Source organism: Mastacembelus armatus, chromosome 15, assembly GCF_900324485.2.
Source record: "Mastacembelus armatus chromosome 15, fMasArm1.2, whole genome shotgun sequence".
NCBI lineage: Eukaryota > Metazoa > Chordata > Actinopteri > Synbranchiformes > Mastacembelidae > Mastacembelus > Mastacembelus armatus.
The window spans coordinates 14,924,236-14,943,953 of record NC_046647.1 but is presented as its reverse complement, the minus strand read 5'-3'; the positions used below and the strand labels follow the sequence as shown (position 1 = coordinate 14,943,953).

General features: G+C 41.7%; 1 protein-coding gene across 4 annotated transcripts in view; it reads left to right on the top strand.

Annotated features, from left to right (window-relative positions):
- The window catches only part of LOC113131602 (protein FAM53B-like), a 36,444-nt gene that overhangs the window by 8,735 nt on the left and 7,991 nt on the right, over positions 1-19,718 (top strand). The window contains exons 2-7 of one of the 4 annotated variants that reach the window (XM_026309051.1): positions 288-555; positions 2,416-2,470; positions 4,497-5,329; positions 11,006-11,309; positions 13,819-13,849; positions 14,796-16,323. In XM_026309051.1, coding sequence (XP_026164836.1) covers positions 475-555; positions 2,416-2,470; positions 4,497-5,329; positions 11,006-11,309; positions 13,819-13,847 — 1,302 coding nt within the window. In that variant the 5' untranslated portion in view covers positions 288-474 and the 3' untranslated portion in view covers positions 13,848-13,849; positions 14,796-16,323. Of the gene's footprint in view, positions 1-287; positions 556-2,415; positions 2,471-4,496; positions 5,330-11,005; positions 12,186-13,818; positions 16,329-19,718 lie in introns of those variants that run through there. The other 3 variants (XM_026309052.1, XM_026309050.2, XM_026309049.1) reach the window with 3 other exon arrangements.

Genomic DNA, 19,718 nt, shown 5'->3' with positions numbered 1-19,718 from the left:
GCAAACTACACGTATGAACACAGGAATACTGGAATAATGATGTCAAATAATAGTGCTTTGGTCAGATTATTATTAAATAGTTCCTTTAGTAGATTTATAAAAATGTGTAAAAGTATTAATTTAAAAACTGAAAGTGAGGGGTTAAGCCTCTGTCATCTGTATTTTCTGTACCTCTGGCTGTTGTGATGAAGTTGTGATGTTCTGTCTGAGAAAACATAAACCTTAGAAGAAAATGTTGATACCAATGGATATTTGTACTTTTCCCTTATCTCTTTTTATCAACTCAGGGACTGGTGTGAGAGAGACCTACCTCCACCACCACCATCAGAACTTGAGGCTACTCTTCAGATGGGAAGCCACCGAACGGTTATCCGTTTCACCCAAATGCATTATGTGCCCTCCACCCATGTCTAAGATGGCTGCCTGTAGCCTTATTCTGCATCTGAACAGACTGGAGCAGAGCTGCGTACTACAATGGTGATCATTTTCTCAAAAACACTGGAAAAGAAGAAGGGTGTCAATGATGTAAGGTCCAAGAACATCGAGAGACGGCTGGTGAGTGAAACCTAACCTTCTGAGTGTTGTTCAAAGCAAGCCGGTTGTTAGCTATTTTTGCAGTTAAGGATCTAGACAGTCTTTAATATGTTGGGCAATAGTCATCAAAATGACTTGGTTGGTGATTGAGGGAAGTTAGTGCCTTGCCTTCCACATATGTAGTCAGATATACTCACTGTATAACATGAGTAATCATAGTAAATGGTCTTATACTTGTATAGCACTCTTCTACAATCAAGTGCACTCAAAAGCGCTTTTACCCTATTTTGCCCATTCACACACACTGCACACTAGGGGCAACTTGGGGTCCAGCATCTTCCCCAAGGACGCCTCAACATGTGGACTAGTGAAGCCAGGAATCGAATCAGATGCTTCCATGAGCGGCAAGAGGGGGTCATTGACTCATATTGTATTTGGTAACACAGTTTAACCAGTATGGGAGATTTTGGACTGATGGCGATCTTCATCACCATCCAACAAAACACCAAATGAGATCATATCTTTTATAAGAATGGGGTTCATCCCTCCAATAGAGTTCAGTGACACTGACTCTGTTCTTGAAGCACGTGGTGCTCCCAACATTACAAGCTTAACCCGGATGAAACTGATGAAACATGTTGGACTGTTTCCAACATTGTCAGAGGTGCTTTAACACATAATTTAACCTCTTGTCCTGCATGATGCAACAAGAAAGTTCTAATGATATGAGAAGCATCATATGCTGCACGTTTCTAAGATCTCTTTCCTTTTTTAACTTTAATATGTACTACTTACCCTGTACCCTACTTAGATATCACAACAGTTATGTACAATTTATCTGATCAAAATGTTCTCTTCCTGTTGTGTCTATAAAATCTTACATTCAGGTTCAGATGAATTCTTTTATGCACATTAACATTAAGATGTCTTGAGACCATTGGGCTGAAGTTTTGCAGATGAGTTTATTTTATTCTCCTAACATTTATCTTTTTTGACCTTGAGAGGCTTATTAGGTCTTGGCATCTCTTCAACACTATTTTAAATCTTGGCTGTGAACGTAACTGTAGATTAGTCAATATGTAAAAGCGCTTCCACAGATGAGTTACTCTTTTACGTGCTGTATCTTTGCACATGTCAGTGAACCACACGAAAGGCCTGATGTTAGCATATACTAAGTGTTTAATTTAATTGGCGACATATTAGTCTTTGTTTTGGGTTCTGTTCCTTGTATGTCAGAAAACTTTTTTTTTTTTTTTTTTTGTTAGAAATATCTTCGATGTGAGTCAAAGCAATGTATTGTGCCATTTTCCTCTTGTCCTTTGTGCATGCAGCCACCACCCTGCTGTTAGAAATGAAAGGAATAGGTGTCTGATTAGACTTAGGCATGTGAAGACAAAAGTGTTTTATGTTCCTTCAGTATTCATTGCTCCCAATCAAAACTAGAGTATAGAACGGTTATAGTGTGAATGTTGTAGAGGGTGAAATCATCACCTAGTTATCATTTTAAAACTTAAAGTATATTGTGAGCCAGCTGTATTATGTTTTATATCTGACCTAGTGTAGTTATGTTATGTGCTCAGAACTGTTCTTTAAAACTGCAAAATATCTATATCAACATCAAGTAAATGTAATATTAAAAATTCAGGTATATTTGAATTGCGCTTGAATATATATATATATATATATATATATATATATATTTATTTTACTTTCCACTAGTATGATCCAGATCAACAGTAACAGAATCAACTGTAACAAACTGATATTGACAATTTTATTTAATTGTACATTGAGGGCAAACATTTGGATGATTGTTTCAGACTTTTTGGTTTGTTTTCTGTCTCCCTGACTGTCGGCCCTCTGTTTGCCTATCCCTCACAGCGTGAGCTCCATACCATGAGCAGAGGGACCACCCTCTTCACTTGTGGAACCGTGGGTGAGTTATCTGCACTGAAGTCTTTCTGTTTGTCTTGCCTTCTTTACTTCCTCTTTCTGGCAATAAGAATATTCATCTTTCTTTCCTCTGCATTCACTTAAGGTCCTTACAGTAAACTGATTGTGGCATTTTTGTTTTAACATCATTCCCATAACATAATTGTAATAGCATAATGGACTGCCCATATAACCCCTTGATAAGTTGGACCTTCAAGTTCAGCAGCCCCCTACAGGAACCGTTTCATTGTTTATTCCCTCTGTCACACTCGGTCTCTCACTTCTCCCTTTCTCCATCTGTCATTCAACCCCCTCTCATGATGAGGGTGCACCTGCCTCCACACAACATTGCACATCACCCTCATGGGAGTGAACTGTAATTGAATATGGTGTTGCCTATGTCAACAATTTCCCTTTGGCTCTGTTTTGTGTTGCAGTAATTACCCTGTGTGTTAAAAGATGTGCTACTGTAAATACAAGCCCTAACTATCACTTACTATTGTTTTTTTTTGTTTGTTTTTTGTTTTTTTTGAGTAGGGGGTATAGTGACATCACAGGCAGGAGTGTGGCTGACTATTTCCACTGTTACTGTTGACATGAACATTGTCTAGGATGTCTTACTAGCACAACCAGCACTTTTGTTTCTTGCTTTCAAAAGGGTGGGGCCTTTGAAGTTTATCCCTTTCTCCCTTTGTCGAGTTGTTTTCCTAACATTCCTGTCAGGTCACCACTGTAGCCCCCGTACATTGTTTGTCCACCCAAAACAATGATTTCCGTCCACCAGTCTGAGAGAGCATGCTAGAATTAGAGACAAGCATCTCAAAAGGATGGAATTTGGATCAGTAAGGGGCCCTTTTTGTCAAAAGCTTCAAAAGATTCAAGACTTAACCACTTACTGTAGCTTAGTAGCTCAAGCCACTATGGCACTTTAATGTAGATGTATTATCTCCCACAGCTGTGTGATAGACTCTTTTGTGTGGGTGGTGAGACAGCTGGCAAGACTTTCTGCTTTCCAAAGCTTGTCCTGGTAATGACTTGACCAATGGGAGTGACTTGCCAACAGTTTCACTGGCTGATTCCTATCGTAATGTTTTTGGAATCAGCATTCTTGCAGGTGCAGGTTTTCAATGGTCAGGAATGTGGCTTCTTCTGGTTCTTTATCTGCTGGATAGCTCAAAAACATTTGGTGGACTGGCATGTATTTAGAGTCAGATTTCACTGGCTATCTAGAATTTCCATTATATTCAATTTTTGTTTTTTGTTTACCAGTAGAGACACAATGGTGGCAGAAACTTGCTCATGCTGAAAGAATGGTACCATTCGCACTTACAACTGAGGTTTCTCTTCATGGCCTCTGTTTCTGTGAAAAATAGTCACATAATGTAGCACAATGTCTTGTTGAGTCATATTTTTGGCCACTAAACTGTACAGAATATCATATGATAGATTGCTGTTATATATGAAGAATTTAGCTAACTTCTACAGACTTACAAAAAGTCGATATCTTAAAATATATAAATAATAAAGCCACTATGCTGAAAGATCATTACTAACTATCTTTTCATTTTGCTGCTTTTTTCAGCTCTCATTTACACATGAATAGCACTGGTTTAATAGCAGCTGCAGTGTCATTTCCTCTAAACTTGAACTTATTTTAAGACAAATGACTGACACGTTTTATTAGTTTATGCACCAAAAACTCAGATTTTTGTGCTTAGCAGTATTAACTACCTTAAATTTACTTTGGCATACATTATTTTTAGTCTTGGTTAAATATTTCCATGTACACTTACCACACAGTAATCTCCTATTTTGTTCCAAACAACTTGGCCCTACAGCAGCCATTCCCTCTTGCCTTGGGCTTGGTACATACTTTCACATGTGGTTGGCTTTCTTTAATCTAGAAATAATCATGCTGTAATTGACCTTAAGGCAAGTTTTGTTTATTATTAGCTGTTGCATAGATAGACTTTTATGAGGGTTACAATGAAGGTCAATGAGAGTGAGAATATATGTTTTCAATATTGCAGAGGCAGATAGGTGGTTGGACCTGGGGCGAACCTGTGTCATTCAGCAGAGGTCTCACTGCCAGTCTGGCGCCAGCCTGGAGAGCCTGTGGGATGTGATGCCTGAGCCTGGGAGCACCAAGACAATCACCAGTCTGATAAGAGATCTCAGTCTCTGTGATGGCAGTGTGACCAGCCCCTACTCCCACCCCACATCCACCACCTCACACTACACCAGTACAGCTGCCAGTCAAGCTCCTACAGCACCTCCAAGCAAACGTCAGTGTCGTTCCCTGTCATTCTCCGATGAGTTCAGTGGGTTCCGCTCATCCTGGAGGCCCCAAGGCTCCCGAGTGTGGACAACGGTGGAGAAACGAAGGTGCCACAGTGGAGGAAGTGTCAGAGCAGGAGGAGGGTTCTCCACTAGTAATTTTCCTCCCATGCAGCGTAGCTCCAGCTTCAGTTTGCCCTCACGCTCCAGCATTCCTTCAGATGGAGCCCTGGACCTGCCATTTTTCAACCAGCGACTGCCTCGCTGCCCTCAATTCACTGCCTCTCCAGTCTCCCCTACCTCTCCTTCCTCACATCATCCCCACTTGCTCAGGCCTCTCTCCCTCTCCCATGAGCAGATCAGCCTACCAGAGTTCCAAAGGGAAGAGGCATTGGAGGCCAGCTCTCCAGACTCCACCCCAGAGTTGGGGAGGCGAGCTGGTCAGAGAGCCAGAGGCACGAGGTGTCTGTCTCGGAGCAGGTCCCAGCCCTGTGTGCTAAACGACAAAAAGATTGGTATGAAGCGTAGGAGACCTGAAGATGCCCAGGAACAGCGGCCCTCCTTGGACCTGGCAAAGATGACTCAGGTTAGCTGGCAAAGTTGAACACAGATTGTCATGCACAGACAAGCACTCACATTTATGTAAAAGCGTGTTATTATAAGTTATTAGTGAATTCAGAGAGTATAGGATCATGTTTTTTCACTGATTAAACATAGTTCACCATCAGTTTTGAATCTTACTTTAATGTTGTAAAATGTCCTTAAATATTAAATTCTGGCTGCAATGCACTTACCAGATAAATACCTGTTTGTTCTTAGATCAATGTGACATTCAAGAGATCCTTAAACATAACTGGGCTTGTTTCTCCCTGTGTCGGATCAGGCACTGGATTAAATCAAGCCGAATTAAGTTTTCTGGGTCGTCAGTCCGAGACTTTAGGGCTAAGTGATCTCAGGCCTCCCCCCTTCCAGGGAGTGGTGCTTCTAAAGTAGCATTCCTCATGTTCGGTCACGCCGCCTGGCGCCACGCTCTAGCAAGCCTGGCTCCGGTTTATCATTTCATTTACTATGTTGGGTAAACAGCCCATCCATAGCTTGGACCTCTCACCATCCATTTGGGTACTTTCTGCAGCTCCTACCTTGTAATTCTTTCATTCACTGTACACGCTGTCTACTGTCTAAGGCGATTGATAGTGGAGATATTTGGATGCACAGAACCCTGGGTAGCTTTTGTGTTCTCATGTAAGGCCAGAGGAAGCAGCCAGACACTATAAATGATACCAAGACCCAAAATAGAGATGTAGAGGTATTTTAATGACGTGGTGTTTTGATGCTTGGCAGTGCTCTGATGTTTTTAGAGTGCAGAAAAATCTTGATTTGATTATTGTATTATATCCTGCTTCATTATTCACTTGAATGCACTACATAGAAGCTATGGCACCCCCAACTGACCTGTACTCAGACACAATGTGATGTGACTCACGATTCGAATTCTGGGCCATGTTCTCTATACCCTTACTGTCCTGAACTTACATCATTCAAAGGATATGCTAAAAATCTTTCTTCGTCAAGCCTCCTGTCACGGAAATACTGTGCCTTTCCTGTGCTCTTATTAGAAAGTCCCATCAATTTATTGCTGTACCCTCCCTTCCTTTTCCCAAAGATTTGTGTTGCCAGCCAGTCACCCTGAGGACCAGGGTTGGATCAACAAGGCTTTAGTAATGGAGCCTAGCAAAGATGTTTCCTTTAGTCATGCCAACTTCTAATAAGGGAAAATCAAGCACAATGGTCACACATGTACGTACTGATACAGCAACACACACTTGAGGTTGGTTTTACATTACCTCTGGTTGTTACAATGCTTAAATGCAAGACCAGATCTCTACAGATGATTGTGGAAATAGTATCTGCCCAGGCAGAAACATCATTTCTCACCTCAGTTGTTTTCAGTTCATTTTTTGTTGTTTTTGAAGTGACTTGCATATTTACATGCCCTCTCTTGCATGCCCTGAGTGTGGTAAGTAACCAGTAAGTGAGCACATATGGTATTATTCAGAACACTTTACTCTTTCACTTCTCTTTCTCTTCCTATACAACTCAAGTTTTAACTTTCAATAACCAGTACAGTTCCAAAGGTGCATCTAGTGAGCCCAGGGACCTAAACAAGCAGTTGTACTCTATATTAAATAACCCAGAACTGCTAGCAGCACTGATTGAAGTTTCATAGGCTAATGTTGTGGTTTGTCTCTGTCTGAGCAAGGGAAAGGGAGAGCTTGTATCTGGCAAACTGTCTAGAAATGGAAGCGATAATGTGGAAACGTGGAGCTGGTTACAACCTGTGTGTGTTTGAGTAAGGGCAGAACATAAGTGTTACTATCAAGGCTACAAACACATGCGATTTCATTGGCTCTTAGAGGAATTTGACACTGTAACTTGCAGCAGGGATTTGTACCTGCATTTTAAAATGTTAGAATCCCAGCACTTGACTGTTTTACTTTACAGCTGTTTTTTGGGCGTAGTTTGATTTCAGATACACACACTTTCTCACACCGCTGCCCGAGAGTGGGTAATAATGCAGCACTCTCAGGCTGCAAAGGTATTCCGCTCAATCCTGCCTTAAGGCGGCAATTAAGAGTTATACTTTTAGACATACCTACACACACATGCCACCATACATACTCCATTTTACAGGTGTGTGGGAGAGTAATACCAGTCTAAAGTCCAGATAAAGATGCAGTAGTGCAGATTTAGGGCAAAGTTTGTAATTGCCAAGAATGTGTTCTTTTTAATTCACTGAACAATGAATGCAAAAAGTTATTAGGTTTGCTGTAGGTTCAGCAGGGTTGAGGGTTGTGAGGGTCAACATGTGGTCCCCACTGTGTGCTGTTAGTGGAGCATGGTGTAATTTGGCCTCTAGATTCCTCAATCACGTCAATGAAGGCAGGTGTGAATTTTAGGGATGCATGTCATGCTAATCAGCTATAGCTCAACCACTGTAGGGATTTACATGCAGCCACCCACAAAATGCTTTGAATATCATCCCTGTGATTCCTGTATCAGCTCCCTCTTGTCCAGTGCTTTGTTTTTAAATACCTGGATGCCCTTCGATCTTGTTTATTGTTTTTCCCCTGTACTGTCAGTATACTGGGCTGTCAGACTGGGAATGTCATCTCTTGATTCTAGGTTACCTGCTGAATGATTGTTGAAGCAGCTCACACTTTGCTTTTGAGGAAATGGGCTTGTGTGAGGCCATCCTGGTGCATTTTCTTCAAATAGTTTTATTTCTGTGTTGTCTTTGTAGTCCCAGTTGGTACTCCTTTTACATTATTAAGGAAAATGACAGGCTACATTTGCCATAGCTGAGTTAGCAGTGGGTATTGTAGAAGTGTTTGAAATTGCATATGTGGGTGTCTGTGCATTCAGGAGAGAAATAGCAGGGTGAAGAAAGGGGGTATTATTCCTGCAGGGAAGTTGGCAGACAAACTCCTCACTCCTGTCTATTAATATCTTCTTGCTGGCCCAAGTTTGAGCTGCTCTGCTCTTCCCCTCCTCTCTCCATCTGACTCCATTCCTGGGATGGCAGACATGGTGATCATAGCTGAGTGTCAAGCCCCGCAGTCTTGTGAGAACACCTAGGTAGGCGTCTTGAATGTGTGTGTGCCATGTATAATGATATGTTGTGACTTGTCTCAAAGGTACACTGTAAAGCATCACCAAACATCAGTGTACAATCACACACTATCTTCTTCTTCAATCTCTTTCTTGCTCTTTTGCTATTTTTTTGTCATTTTACTTCAGGCCTTCCCATGTATCTGCCCCACATTCCCTCAGTGGTACAGTGAATAACAAAACATGCAGACCAAAGCAAAGATATTCACACCCACACATCAACAAAGATTATTATACGAACGTGTGGAAGTATGTAGTCTGGATGACAAGAATGAGTTAAGCTATCCTGTCTTTGCTTGCACCTCTGCCCTCTCTTTTGTTTTACTGCTGTTTGCTGTTGGAGGTCTGTTTGCCTGCCTTCCTTAGAGCAGTGTGTTGCTGCATGTTTTTCTGTTCTGTTTTTCTGACCTCATTTCAGCAGGGAGCTAACCCAATAAAATATTCTCATATTTTGAATCTCTGTATGGAGTGCCCAGTGAAGCACCTGCATGTTTTGTTGTTTTTGTATACACTTCTCTGTATATATGTGCTTAGTTGTGTCTTTGTTTTTAGTCAGCACAGCAGTACCTTTGTCATAGTATTTAGCAAGGTGCTGTTTGTTGTCTGCTCTAATTATGAGGAGCATATTTGCCTAACCTCTTGCCCTGTGCTTGAGCTTCTCCCACAGTAGCTGCTTTTCAATCCCATGTTACAGTTAATTTCATTATAACCTGATTTTTGGTGTTTGTGTTTATTAAACCTGATAAATGCACATACTGCATGTAATGTAAGACCAAAGCCACATGATGTGGAAGGCAACATTCATTAGTGTCAGACTATATTGTTGTTTTTTTCTCTTTATTAAAACAGGTGACATCATGACTCCTCTGTCCACAGTTTGTCTCCCACAGCTGAGCGCTCCACCATTTAGTTCAGATTACTTGTGATGAGTAGGACTACTAACTATGTGAAAACAGTTATGGAGGTGCTTCTCAGATTTTGAATTCTGGAAAATGTTGTATTGAGTGGTTTTTTTTTTTGTTTTTTTTTTTTTTTGGGCTTGATACTAATAACTAAAAGTCATCATTGCAGCCTGTCTTGCTTCAGTTTGGGCCATTCTCTTCAATGTTTGTTGCCAACCCCCTAACTCTTCTGGAAGTTGACTGCAACTTTAAAGTGTTAATTTTTTGTCTGTAGTCTGTAAGTGATTAGATCAAGAAAACCACCCTCCTGGGTATTGCATTGGGTTATGTGAGATGTGTGGTAAGACTGTAATATAGTTTGTTTATTCCATCTGGGTGGGGGTATTCTCAAGCGAAAGAAAGGAAAAAGCACACAGGCAAAGACGGGTACACAGCAGAAATCTAACCCTGCTGCCCCAGCCTCCCACCACACCCACCCAAATCCCGGTCAGCCTCAGTAGATTTTATAGAAAGCATATTGTGGAGAAACTGCCTCTGCCCCCTCCTTTTTCTCTTCCTTTCGTCTTCCCCTCTGCTGTGGTAATTAGTAGTGGGGTAATACAGGGGGTTGAACAGAGAGAGCATGGGCTCAGAAATCCCCTTTTCCACTCCAATCGGGTAACTACAGCAAAGTGTTCCTACTCCTCACATGATCACCTCAAGTGTTTGCAGCTGAAGTTTTCCTCTGTTTGAGCAGCTTACATGTAAAATTGAATCCCCCAAAAGCGAGTAAACTTTTACCTCAGACAGTCTGAATCCTGCATTATAGTTTTCTCTTAGAATCATGCCAGGGGAAAAAAAAGGGAGCCTGCTAATGTGAGACTTAGGAAAGGGAGACTCCCAGCTCATTGTAACAGGAAAAGCAATGCCCTAACACATGCTAGGGAACATTAGAGGTGTCTATCATGTAAGCCAGGGCTCTATAGAGAAAACCTCATCTCTATTCACCTCAGAGCCTCAAACATCTGCTGCTAGGGCACTCCAGAGATCATTAACCCCTTCGCTGCACTACATGGCTCCTTTCTTTGTTGCAGGGATGAATTCGGGACAGAAACAGAGCATGGATGTAACCGAGGAGACAACTTCTCAGTGAATTTAATCTAGTTAAGGTCACATTTTGAGAACAGAAACATATGTAGCTGCACACACGTTCTCCTCTGGAGTACAGAACTACAAAACATCATAACAGCTGTGAATAGCAATGGATTAAAGAAGAAATGTTCTCCATTATATGGGGTTGGGTTCCCAGTCATGCTGTGTGCATATGTATCATAGTGGCTTCCACTGTGATAAATAGACCAAGAGCAGTTTGAAATCAAATACATTTGTGGTTTGCAACTCATCCCAGTGTGTTATGTGTTTTCTCAAACGACCCAGGTTTAGAGTTTAGACTTCTCTGTGTATTATTCGATGGTTCCATGGCTTGTATACTTGGGTGCTTGTGTGTTTACATGTTTGCATGCTGTCAGTGAAAGCTTTTGCTGCCCAAACTGAAATCCAATCTCAGGGAGGCATTTTGGAAAAACCCTTAGCTCAAATTCCCCCTCAGAAATCTTTCTGCTTGTATAGCATGATTAGAGTGAAGCCATAATGTAAACATGAACTAAGGTACAAACCACCTTTTTTTTTTGTTCTTTGTCTCTTCTATTCAGAAACTCCAGACCTTTCAGAGCTTGAGCTGCCCTGGTTTCTCAGCCACTGACAGCTGCCAATCTAGCCTGCCCCTGGCCTCGTCTGAGACCTCCGATCGACCAGATTCCGACTTCACCACTGTGTCCGAGCCGGGACTGGAATCACGAGATGACGAGGCACAGGATTCATCCTATGAAGAGCTTGATAGCGACTCTGCCTGCAGTGTGGACTCACGGCCTGGGTCTCCAGTAGGGATCATGGGTGATAAACGCACCCTCTGGAAGGGTGACTGCGGGACACAGAGAGACATTTTCCAGCTGGGAGGTGAGCTGGATCTTGACCAGATTGAAAGAAACTGAACATTTTATAGGAGACTGTGTCTGGACTGTTGTATAAGGTTTTTGGATATTGATGCTGAACCAAAAGATGGATATTAAGGAGATCTGAAGATATTTTTTTTTTTTTTTTTTTTTTTTTTGTATTTGTCAATTTTGAAGAGGGCTACACGCTTGACGAGGCAAGGAAAGTGATAAAGATGATGCAAGATTAAGTATGTTGTTAATGACACATTTGCCTTGAACATTCGTACAGTTTATTAAAAAGCAGTGAGCTTAGCTTTTTGTTTTGTTTTGTTTTTTCCCTCGGGTATTTGGCTTAACTCAGGAGTGGGAAAGTGAGGGTTAGTCTTAAGAAAACTTCCCAGTCCCCATTGTCTTTTCAACCTGATGACCTTTCCAAATTCAGCTAACCCTAGGTTTGTAGTACTGTAGCAGTAGCTGGGCTCACCTTTAATTTGCTCAAGGTTGTTTTTCAGAGAAAGTGGGGTTGAAACAGGGAGAGATAAACAATAGGAGGAAGAACCTTCACCTTTTGTGCACAAATGAAAATCGTTTTGCTGAATGTAGGCTACTCAATAAGCTTTTTGAGTTCAGAAAATGACAGTGCCTTCTTTTGGATGCTTCATCTCCCGATTCTCAAGAAACTAGCCTCAATTGAAGCCACCTTTTCTGACTGTTTTTTTTTTTTTTTTTTTTTAATATGCAAATTGTATATTTGAATTAAACACTGAATCTAAAGTTTTCAGTTCTAATATCAATGTATATTTTTCTAAGTAACTTGTTTTTTATGAGCTGTTTAAGGAGCAAGAATATGTTCTTCTAACAGAACGCACAGGAAATAAATGTACAGCCTGCTCTCAGATGTCTGGGTTAACTTAATAAGTCCAGTTTTCACTTTCACTGCACTTTCAGTAAGATTACTGTGGATGACAAATCAAAAGTGGGAATTAGACACACAGTTTCCAGATACTGTTGTTGTACTCACCCCCCCCCCCCCCCCACTCACTTCCTGCTTCACGTTTGAGAACCATTGTATTGACGCTCACTCATTCATTCATCGTTGTTTTGATAATTCATAGGGCCTTTTTTGGTGTCCTTTGTTTTTGGAGCAAACTGAATTGCTATTTTATTTTCACTGTGGCTACCTGAGCTATTTGCAGCTCTTGATGAATACATCAAATTAGGTAAACATCTGTGCAATGCCCTTATGCTGCTCAGCAGTCCCAAACAAAATGGCTGGAAGACTGACATGAAATACCAGTAACTCAATAGTGACCAGAGGAGGTGATGTCAATACAAAATGTCCCGGGACCTGTAAGGCAGACAGATGGACAGACACGTTGGCCAGGAAAGTTTGTTCCTCCTGGGGATTTCCTATCATGTTCCCCTAATGTCTGTCCAAGTTACAGAAACAAACTCACAGCACCTATTACTTTTATAAAGCTGACTGTACTTCTATAGGAGTCTCTTTCTTTAAACCGTGTTAAAGCCATTTGTTGTCGGTATTATTGGCTGCTGGAGAGGCTCATGGCTGAAATAAACCATAGGACAGATTGTTTTTCCAACACAGAGGGGAAAGCCCTGGCTGCATAACAGTGTTTATGTCCAAAACAGGATGTTCCAGCCAGTTGCAGCTTTTCCTTCGATCATAGCCTTGAAGGAAGGTGAACTCCAACATCTGAACCCTGAGGTGTTGGCTTACACAAACACACACCCAAATGTGTACAACACACAAACTCATTAGAAGGCCCTGAAATGGATACAGTGTGATATGCTCATATACACAGAAAACCTGTCACCTCACCTGAAAAACTGCGTAAGATAATGGATTCTTTTTTCTTCCCTGTGCATGAGTGTTTGCCTCCCTGTCTCTAGATGCTGCAAGAATAGGGACAAGTTGATAAAAAGAATGCAGATGGCTGAAATCTAGAGGATGGAAAACAAATACAGACTCAAGCTGGTGAAAGGCTCAGATGTGTGTTCACACCTCACTCCTTTAACTTGACACAAAAGGCTGGAACCACAAAATCCCGTTGCTATCAACAGTAGTCTGGTTTCTCGCTCCTCCCAAAGGTCACTTAACCACACACACAAACAGACACACACATTTCCTTTCTGTCAGGAAGTGGCAGGCTAAGCGGGGGAGAGAGTTAATATCTGAAGTAAAAAACGCTATAAATAGGGAGCATTGTAGTTATGGCTGGCAAACGCAGACATTGGAGAGAGGGAGACAGGAAAGGCCATGTTACACAAATTTACAGCGCCCTGGACTGCCTCGCCTCGATTACACGTGAGAAAACACTGGCTGCATTTTCAAAGAAAGCTGTGTTTTACATTGTCAGCAAAATCCTTTGAATTACCCTTTGAGAACTTTACAGTAGGAAACATGCTTGAATCTTAACATCTGAGATTTCTCTGTGTTTATGGCATTCTGATACTTTTGAGAACTCTAAGCCTCATCCCTGGTTGAACATGTGTGTGTATTTGTGTTTCAGGGTTGTTCCAGAAAACACGTGGATATTAGAGGTGAGTAGCCTACTCAAAAATAGAACAAGGACAACAATTGGAGACAAGACATCGTATGTACTGTAAGTCGGCTTAAGAAGAGTCAAGAAACTCAAAACACAAACAAAAGAAAAGTAATGAATAACAACAGTTTGATGAAGCTACATTAGGTGGTTTTAGTTTGTCCAGGACAGCTGCAGTTATCTGGGTCTACATGTGTACGTGTGTTAGCAGATGCCTATCGTAGTTAGACAGATGGCCAGAGGTTTCACATGTCACTGATTGACTCGTTCTCCACTCAAAGGTGACCAAGTGCAATCCAACACTTTGTCACTACAGCTCCCATGAATGCTGTGCTCTCCCCTCCACCTCCACATCTTCATGATATGCAGTAATGACTGGATTGATTACATGCCAGCCACCCATGAGCACCTGCAAATACCTGTAGTACAGGCCTGCCCCCGCCCAATCTGTTAAAGCCACTATGTTCCCTAAATGCTTTGATGGAGAATCAGCTCACATTATTTTTGCTGAATTACACATGACATTCTATATTAAGTTGAAATCTCAGTTTTCAACTGACTTTACAGTCTCATAAACAATCCAAAAACCATAAGAGTTCATGTGAGAAAATGGAGTGAAATCTAATCATCTCTTTTGTCTCTCTGAGCAATCAGTAACTGGGACAGTAGACTTAATCAAAGAGCCATAAACACTTGTTTGAGAGGAGAGATCCACATCAACAGCAGAAATTATTGTACTAAGAGCAATCCTCACTTTGCAACTGTCAGTTAAGATAAGACAGTGAGATAATGATGGGCAGCTGATAGGCATCACTTGAACGGTACACAAAAACCTGACTGCGATAAACCCTAGACAAACCAGACTTCACTTTACAAACTCGTAAATCTTGCTCTGTTTATGGGTAGCAGATGGTAACATTGTTTGGTGTTGATGTGCTTCGCAGTATTCACAGGAACTCATTCAAATCAAGTGTTTCTCAAAGGACTGACGCAGCTAGCCCCATTAAGTGCTCTCCTATTACAAGAAAAACGAGTGCCACAGGACCACAGACTATTTGACAACACACATGCTGCCAAGCATTTATTCCATTTTGGAAATGTGTTGCCATGCTGCCCAAACATTTCCCATTCTATGAGTGCTGCATATGCGTATTATAGAATATGAGAGAGAGGAAAGTGGCAGAAGGGCAGTTTTACTCAGTGGTAGGACACGTGCTGAGAGAGAGGAAACACATGCCCCTTTTTTTTCTATGAATCCTTTTTCTTTTGTGAGCAAAAGGGTAGCACACACAGGAGACTGGCTGTTGACTTGCTCCATACACAGTGATGACTGAGTGCCAAACAATGGAGGACTGAAATAGACATGTTGTTGCAGCAGCTGGTCCACATCCATCCATCACACCAGTCACATCTGGATTGACTAGTGTTGCCTGAAGCACCTTCCTCCTGGTCTGAAACCAGAGTGACTGCTTCTCATGAAGACTAAATATCGGCAGTGTACAAGAAAAATATGCTGCCATATGTGAAGAAAATAATGAACAGAGCCTGTGGGAAAACATAAAACAAATCAACAGAGCTGTTGGGGTGTCTGTCTGAAAAAAAATAAATACCTATTGCATTTATACAATGGCTTGTATTTGTATGTAGCAATTTAAATAGCCTTAATCCCTGCATAAAGCAAAAGCGAAGTAAACAGATCTGTATCACTGTTCTGTATAAAAGCCTTGATTTATAATCTGGCGTCAAGTCCATAGAGGACGCTGCCCTGTCGGTTCAAATCATTGATGTTTGTTTTCCAGCTCCAGCTTGTGATGTAAGTGACCAAAGCAGACAAAGTTTGAGTTGGGACACTTGAGCTGTCATCCAACTCAAATCAGCGATTAGTCAGGGACCATGTCCAAAAACAGATCTATCATTCAGTTTAACGTCATTCAGTTTACATGCATTTTTATTGGAATAAGCTGAAGCTTTTGTGGCCATGGGTTAAATCTAGACACCAGAGGTTTTGTGATCCATGTAAATGAATAAGAACATTTTGATGGATACAAATAAGAGTGTGTGTGTGTCAGTTTGTGTGTGTGCCATTAAACGGCTCCTGGCTGGATAGACAATAATAAAACTTGAACAACTTTCAACTATATGTTGAGGTGAATGATAAAAACCAAGAAAATTGGTGCAGGATGGTGAGTATAAAGACCTAATGGTATTTTAGACTTGCAGATATACAGTCAACATATGTAAAGCTATGACCCTTCTTGTAGCATGACACACTAGCATATAAATAAATTACATAGTTTGTGGTTCTTCTGCTAATCAGAGGAGCTTAGAGACATCTAATAGTTTTTGTTTCCTTGAAAAAGGACTAAAAGACATATTTCCATAACATATATTGTTACAGTTTATGTTAATACTAAGGCTTTCTCAAAAGCTACTGTTTACATGACTTGAAAGGAACTTGCAGCAGGGAAGCTATGGACAACAGCTGTGTTGTGAGGATAATATGTTGACATCTATCTGATCTACTCTCCTACCTTCCAGCTGGGTCCTGTGGGTGCACACAGGAAAGGTGCCTGCCCTGGTCGCAAATCTGTAAACATGGCAGGCGAGTAGGCAGCAGGCACTGATGTTATCACTGCAGACATTAGCTGCTGGGCAGACAACACATGAAAATGCTAATTAGGTTGGATAAACTGGTTGATCTGGCTGATCAACAAAACAGGTAGAACACACTTGACTGTGTGGGTTTATGCAATTGTAGAAACCACAATATAGGCTTCAGTTGATGCTTTAAAATTAAACTGTTATCTTTCCAGTTAAGTCTAGCATTTAATCTAGCTTTTTAATTCATTGTCCACACCATGTTTATACCATTATTTTGTACAGAGTTCCTATATTGTAGAATCCTCTTTGGGATCACTTGTCAGGCAGTCGTTGAATGGCTCCCACATCCTTTCGAAACTCTCTGGATTTGCTCTTTAATGCAAATGTCGACTTTGATGACTTTAATTATATACTTTTCCAGGTAAATGCATTTATATGTGTATATATATATATGTATACAAAAGAACATCACAATTAATAAGAGAAGCATATAGAACATTTTTAAAATGATATCTAAAATGAACTGGCAGTCTTCTTCTTCTTTTCCTTTCAGCTGCCCCCTTCAGGGGTCGCCACAGCGAATCATCTGCCTCCATTTAACCCTATCCTCTGTATCCTCCTCACCCACACCAACTATCCTCATGTCCTCCTTCACTACATCCAAGAACCTCCTCTTTGGTCTTCCTCTAGGCCTCCTTCCTGGCAGCTCTAACCTCAGCATCCTTTTACCAATGTATTCACTGTCCCTCCTCTGAACATGTCCAAACCATCTCAATCTGGCTTCCCTGGCTTTTTCTCCAAAACATCTAACATGAGCTGTCCCTCTGATGTCCTCATTCCTGATCCTATCCATCCTCGTCACTCCCAGAGAGAACCTCAACATCTTCAGCTCTGCTACCTCCAGCTCTGCCTCCTGTCTTTATCTCAGAGCCACTGTCTCTAAACCAGACAACATTGCTGGTCTCAACACTGTCTTGTCCACCTTTCCTTTTATTCTTGCTGACATTCTTTTGTCACACATCACACCTGACACTTTCCTCCACCCGTTCCAACCTGCTTACACACATCTCTTCACTTCTTTTCCACTCTCCGTTGCGCTGGACTGTCGACCCTAGGTACTTAAAATCCTCCACTTTATTCACCTCTACTCCCTGTAACCTCACCGTTCTACTTGAGTCCCTCTCATTTACACACATGTACTCTGTTTTACTGCGGCTGACCTCCATTCCTCTCCATTCCAGAGCAAACCTCCACATCTCTAGACTTCCTCCACCTGCTCTCACTACAGATGACAATGTCATCTGCAAACATCATGGTCTATGGAGATTCCTGTCTAACCTCATCTGTCAGCCTGTCCATCACCACAGCAAGCAAGAAGGGGCTCAAAACCGATCCTTGGTGCAGTCCAACCTCCACCTTGAACTCCTCTGTCACCCCTACAGCACACCTCACCACTGTCTTTCAGCTCTCATACATGTCCTGCACCACTCGAACATACTTCTCTGCCACTCCAGACTTCCTCATACAAAACCACAGCTCTTCTCTCAGCACCCTGTCAAACGCTTTTTCCAAATCTACAAAGACACAATGCAGCTCCTTCTGGCCTTCTCTGTACTTCTCCATCAGCATTCTCAAAGCAAATATTGCATCTGTTGTACTCTTTCTTGGCATGAAACCACACTGCTGCTCACAAATGCTCACTTCTGACCTCAGCCTAGCCTCCACTACACTTTCCCATAACTTCATTGTGTGACTCATCAGCTTTATTCCTCTGTAGTTTCCACAACTCTGCTCATCTCCCTTGTTCTTAAAAATGGGCACCACTTCTCCTCCATTTCTCAGACATCCTCTCACTCTCCAAGATCTTGTTAAGTAGCCCAGTCAAAAACCCTACTGCCACCACTAGGTATACCCTGAATCACCTCATCCGTCTCCCTCCAGAATTTCTCCTCCTCCTAACTCACATCCTACCTGTGGGGCATAACCACTGACAACATTCAACATTACACCTTAAACTTCCAGCTTCAGCCTCATCACCCTATCTGACACTCTCTTCACCTCCAGAACACTCCTAGCAAAATTCTCCTTTAGGATAACTCCATTCCTCTTTCCATCCACACCATGATAAAACAGCTTGAACCCTTCTCCTAATCTATAGTCCTTGCTACCTTTCCACCTGGTCTCCTGAACACACAAGATATCCCCTTTCTTCTCTCCATCATATCAGCCAACTCTAGTTTTCCCTGACAAAGTCCCCTAGATTCAAAGTCCCTACTCTAAGTCCTACACTCCTGCCCTTCCTCTTCTCTCTTTGCCCACGAACACACCTTCCTCCTCTCCTTCTTCAACCAACAGTAGTCCAATTTCCACTGGCACCCTGTAGGTCAATAGCAAGACAGGCGGTCGTTGTTAACCCGGGCCGCGACCGATCCGGTATGAAAGTCGTGTTTGTGATTCGCATGTATGATTTGGCTGAAATTTTACATCGGATGCTCTTCCTGACACAACCCTCTGCATTTACCCAGACTTGGGACCGGCACATGAAGACACTAGATTTTGCCCACCTGTGGTTGCATTAAATGGCATGACGTGACTGGAGTAGTAGAAATGGGCATCAAATTACCTCAAGCACAATACTAGTTATTGGTTCTGCAATTTGAAGTTAAAAACTACTTAGACTCACCAACTAGTGAAACATATCCTGCAACACTGATTTGCACTCCATGTTACAACTCTTTAGGTTTAGATTTATTCTCTGAGTTAACCCACTTACCTCATTTCTCATTTCAAGTCAGTTATAACAGCTCCCATGTTTTACCAAGGGAAATGCTCATTAAGCAACTGTGGTGCATGACGAATGGATTCAGTTTGATAAATGTTTTTCATTTTGTTTTCCAAAATGTGAAAAGAGGAGGAACAAACAGCAACTTGGAATGCCAACAAGTCTTGTGGAAGAAGATATTCTGGTTTCAGTGTTTCAGGTTCCCACCAAGTTCTGAAAGATTACTAATCTGTGTGAGCCAGTGTTGTTGCTTTGGTGTGGGTCTCTGTTAAGGATAGGCACAGATAGTCCTGTTTGATCTAGCTGCGAAGAGAGAAAATTAGAGTGCTTAGAAAATCCTCGACAGCTTGCCATTATCTCTGCAGAAGTAGTACACCGTGTGTGACACTCCTTTCACTTTTCCCAGCCAAGCAAAGCATTCAAGGTTAGAGGCTTCAAGGCCACTTCTTCTGTAATCTCTTCTTTAGAGAGCAGGAGAGGTTAC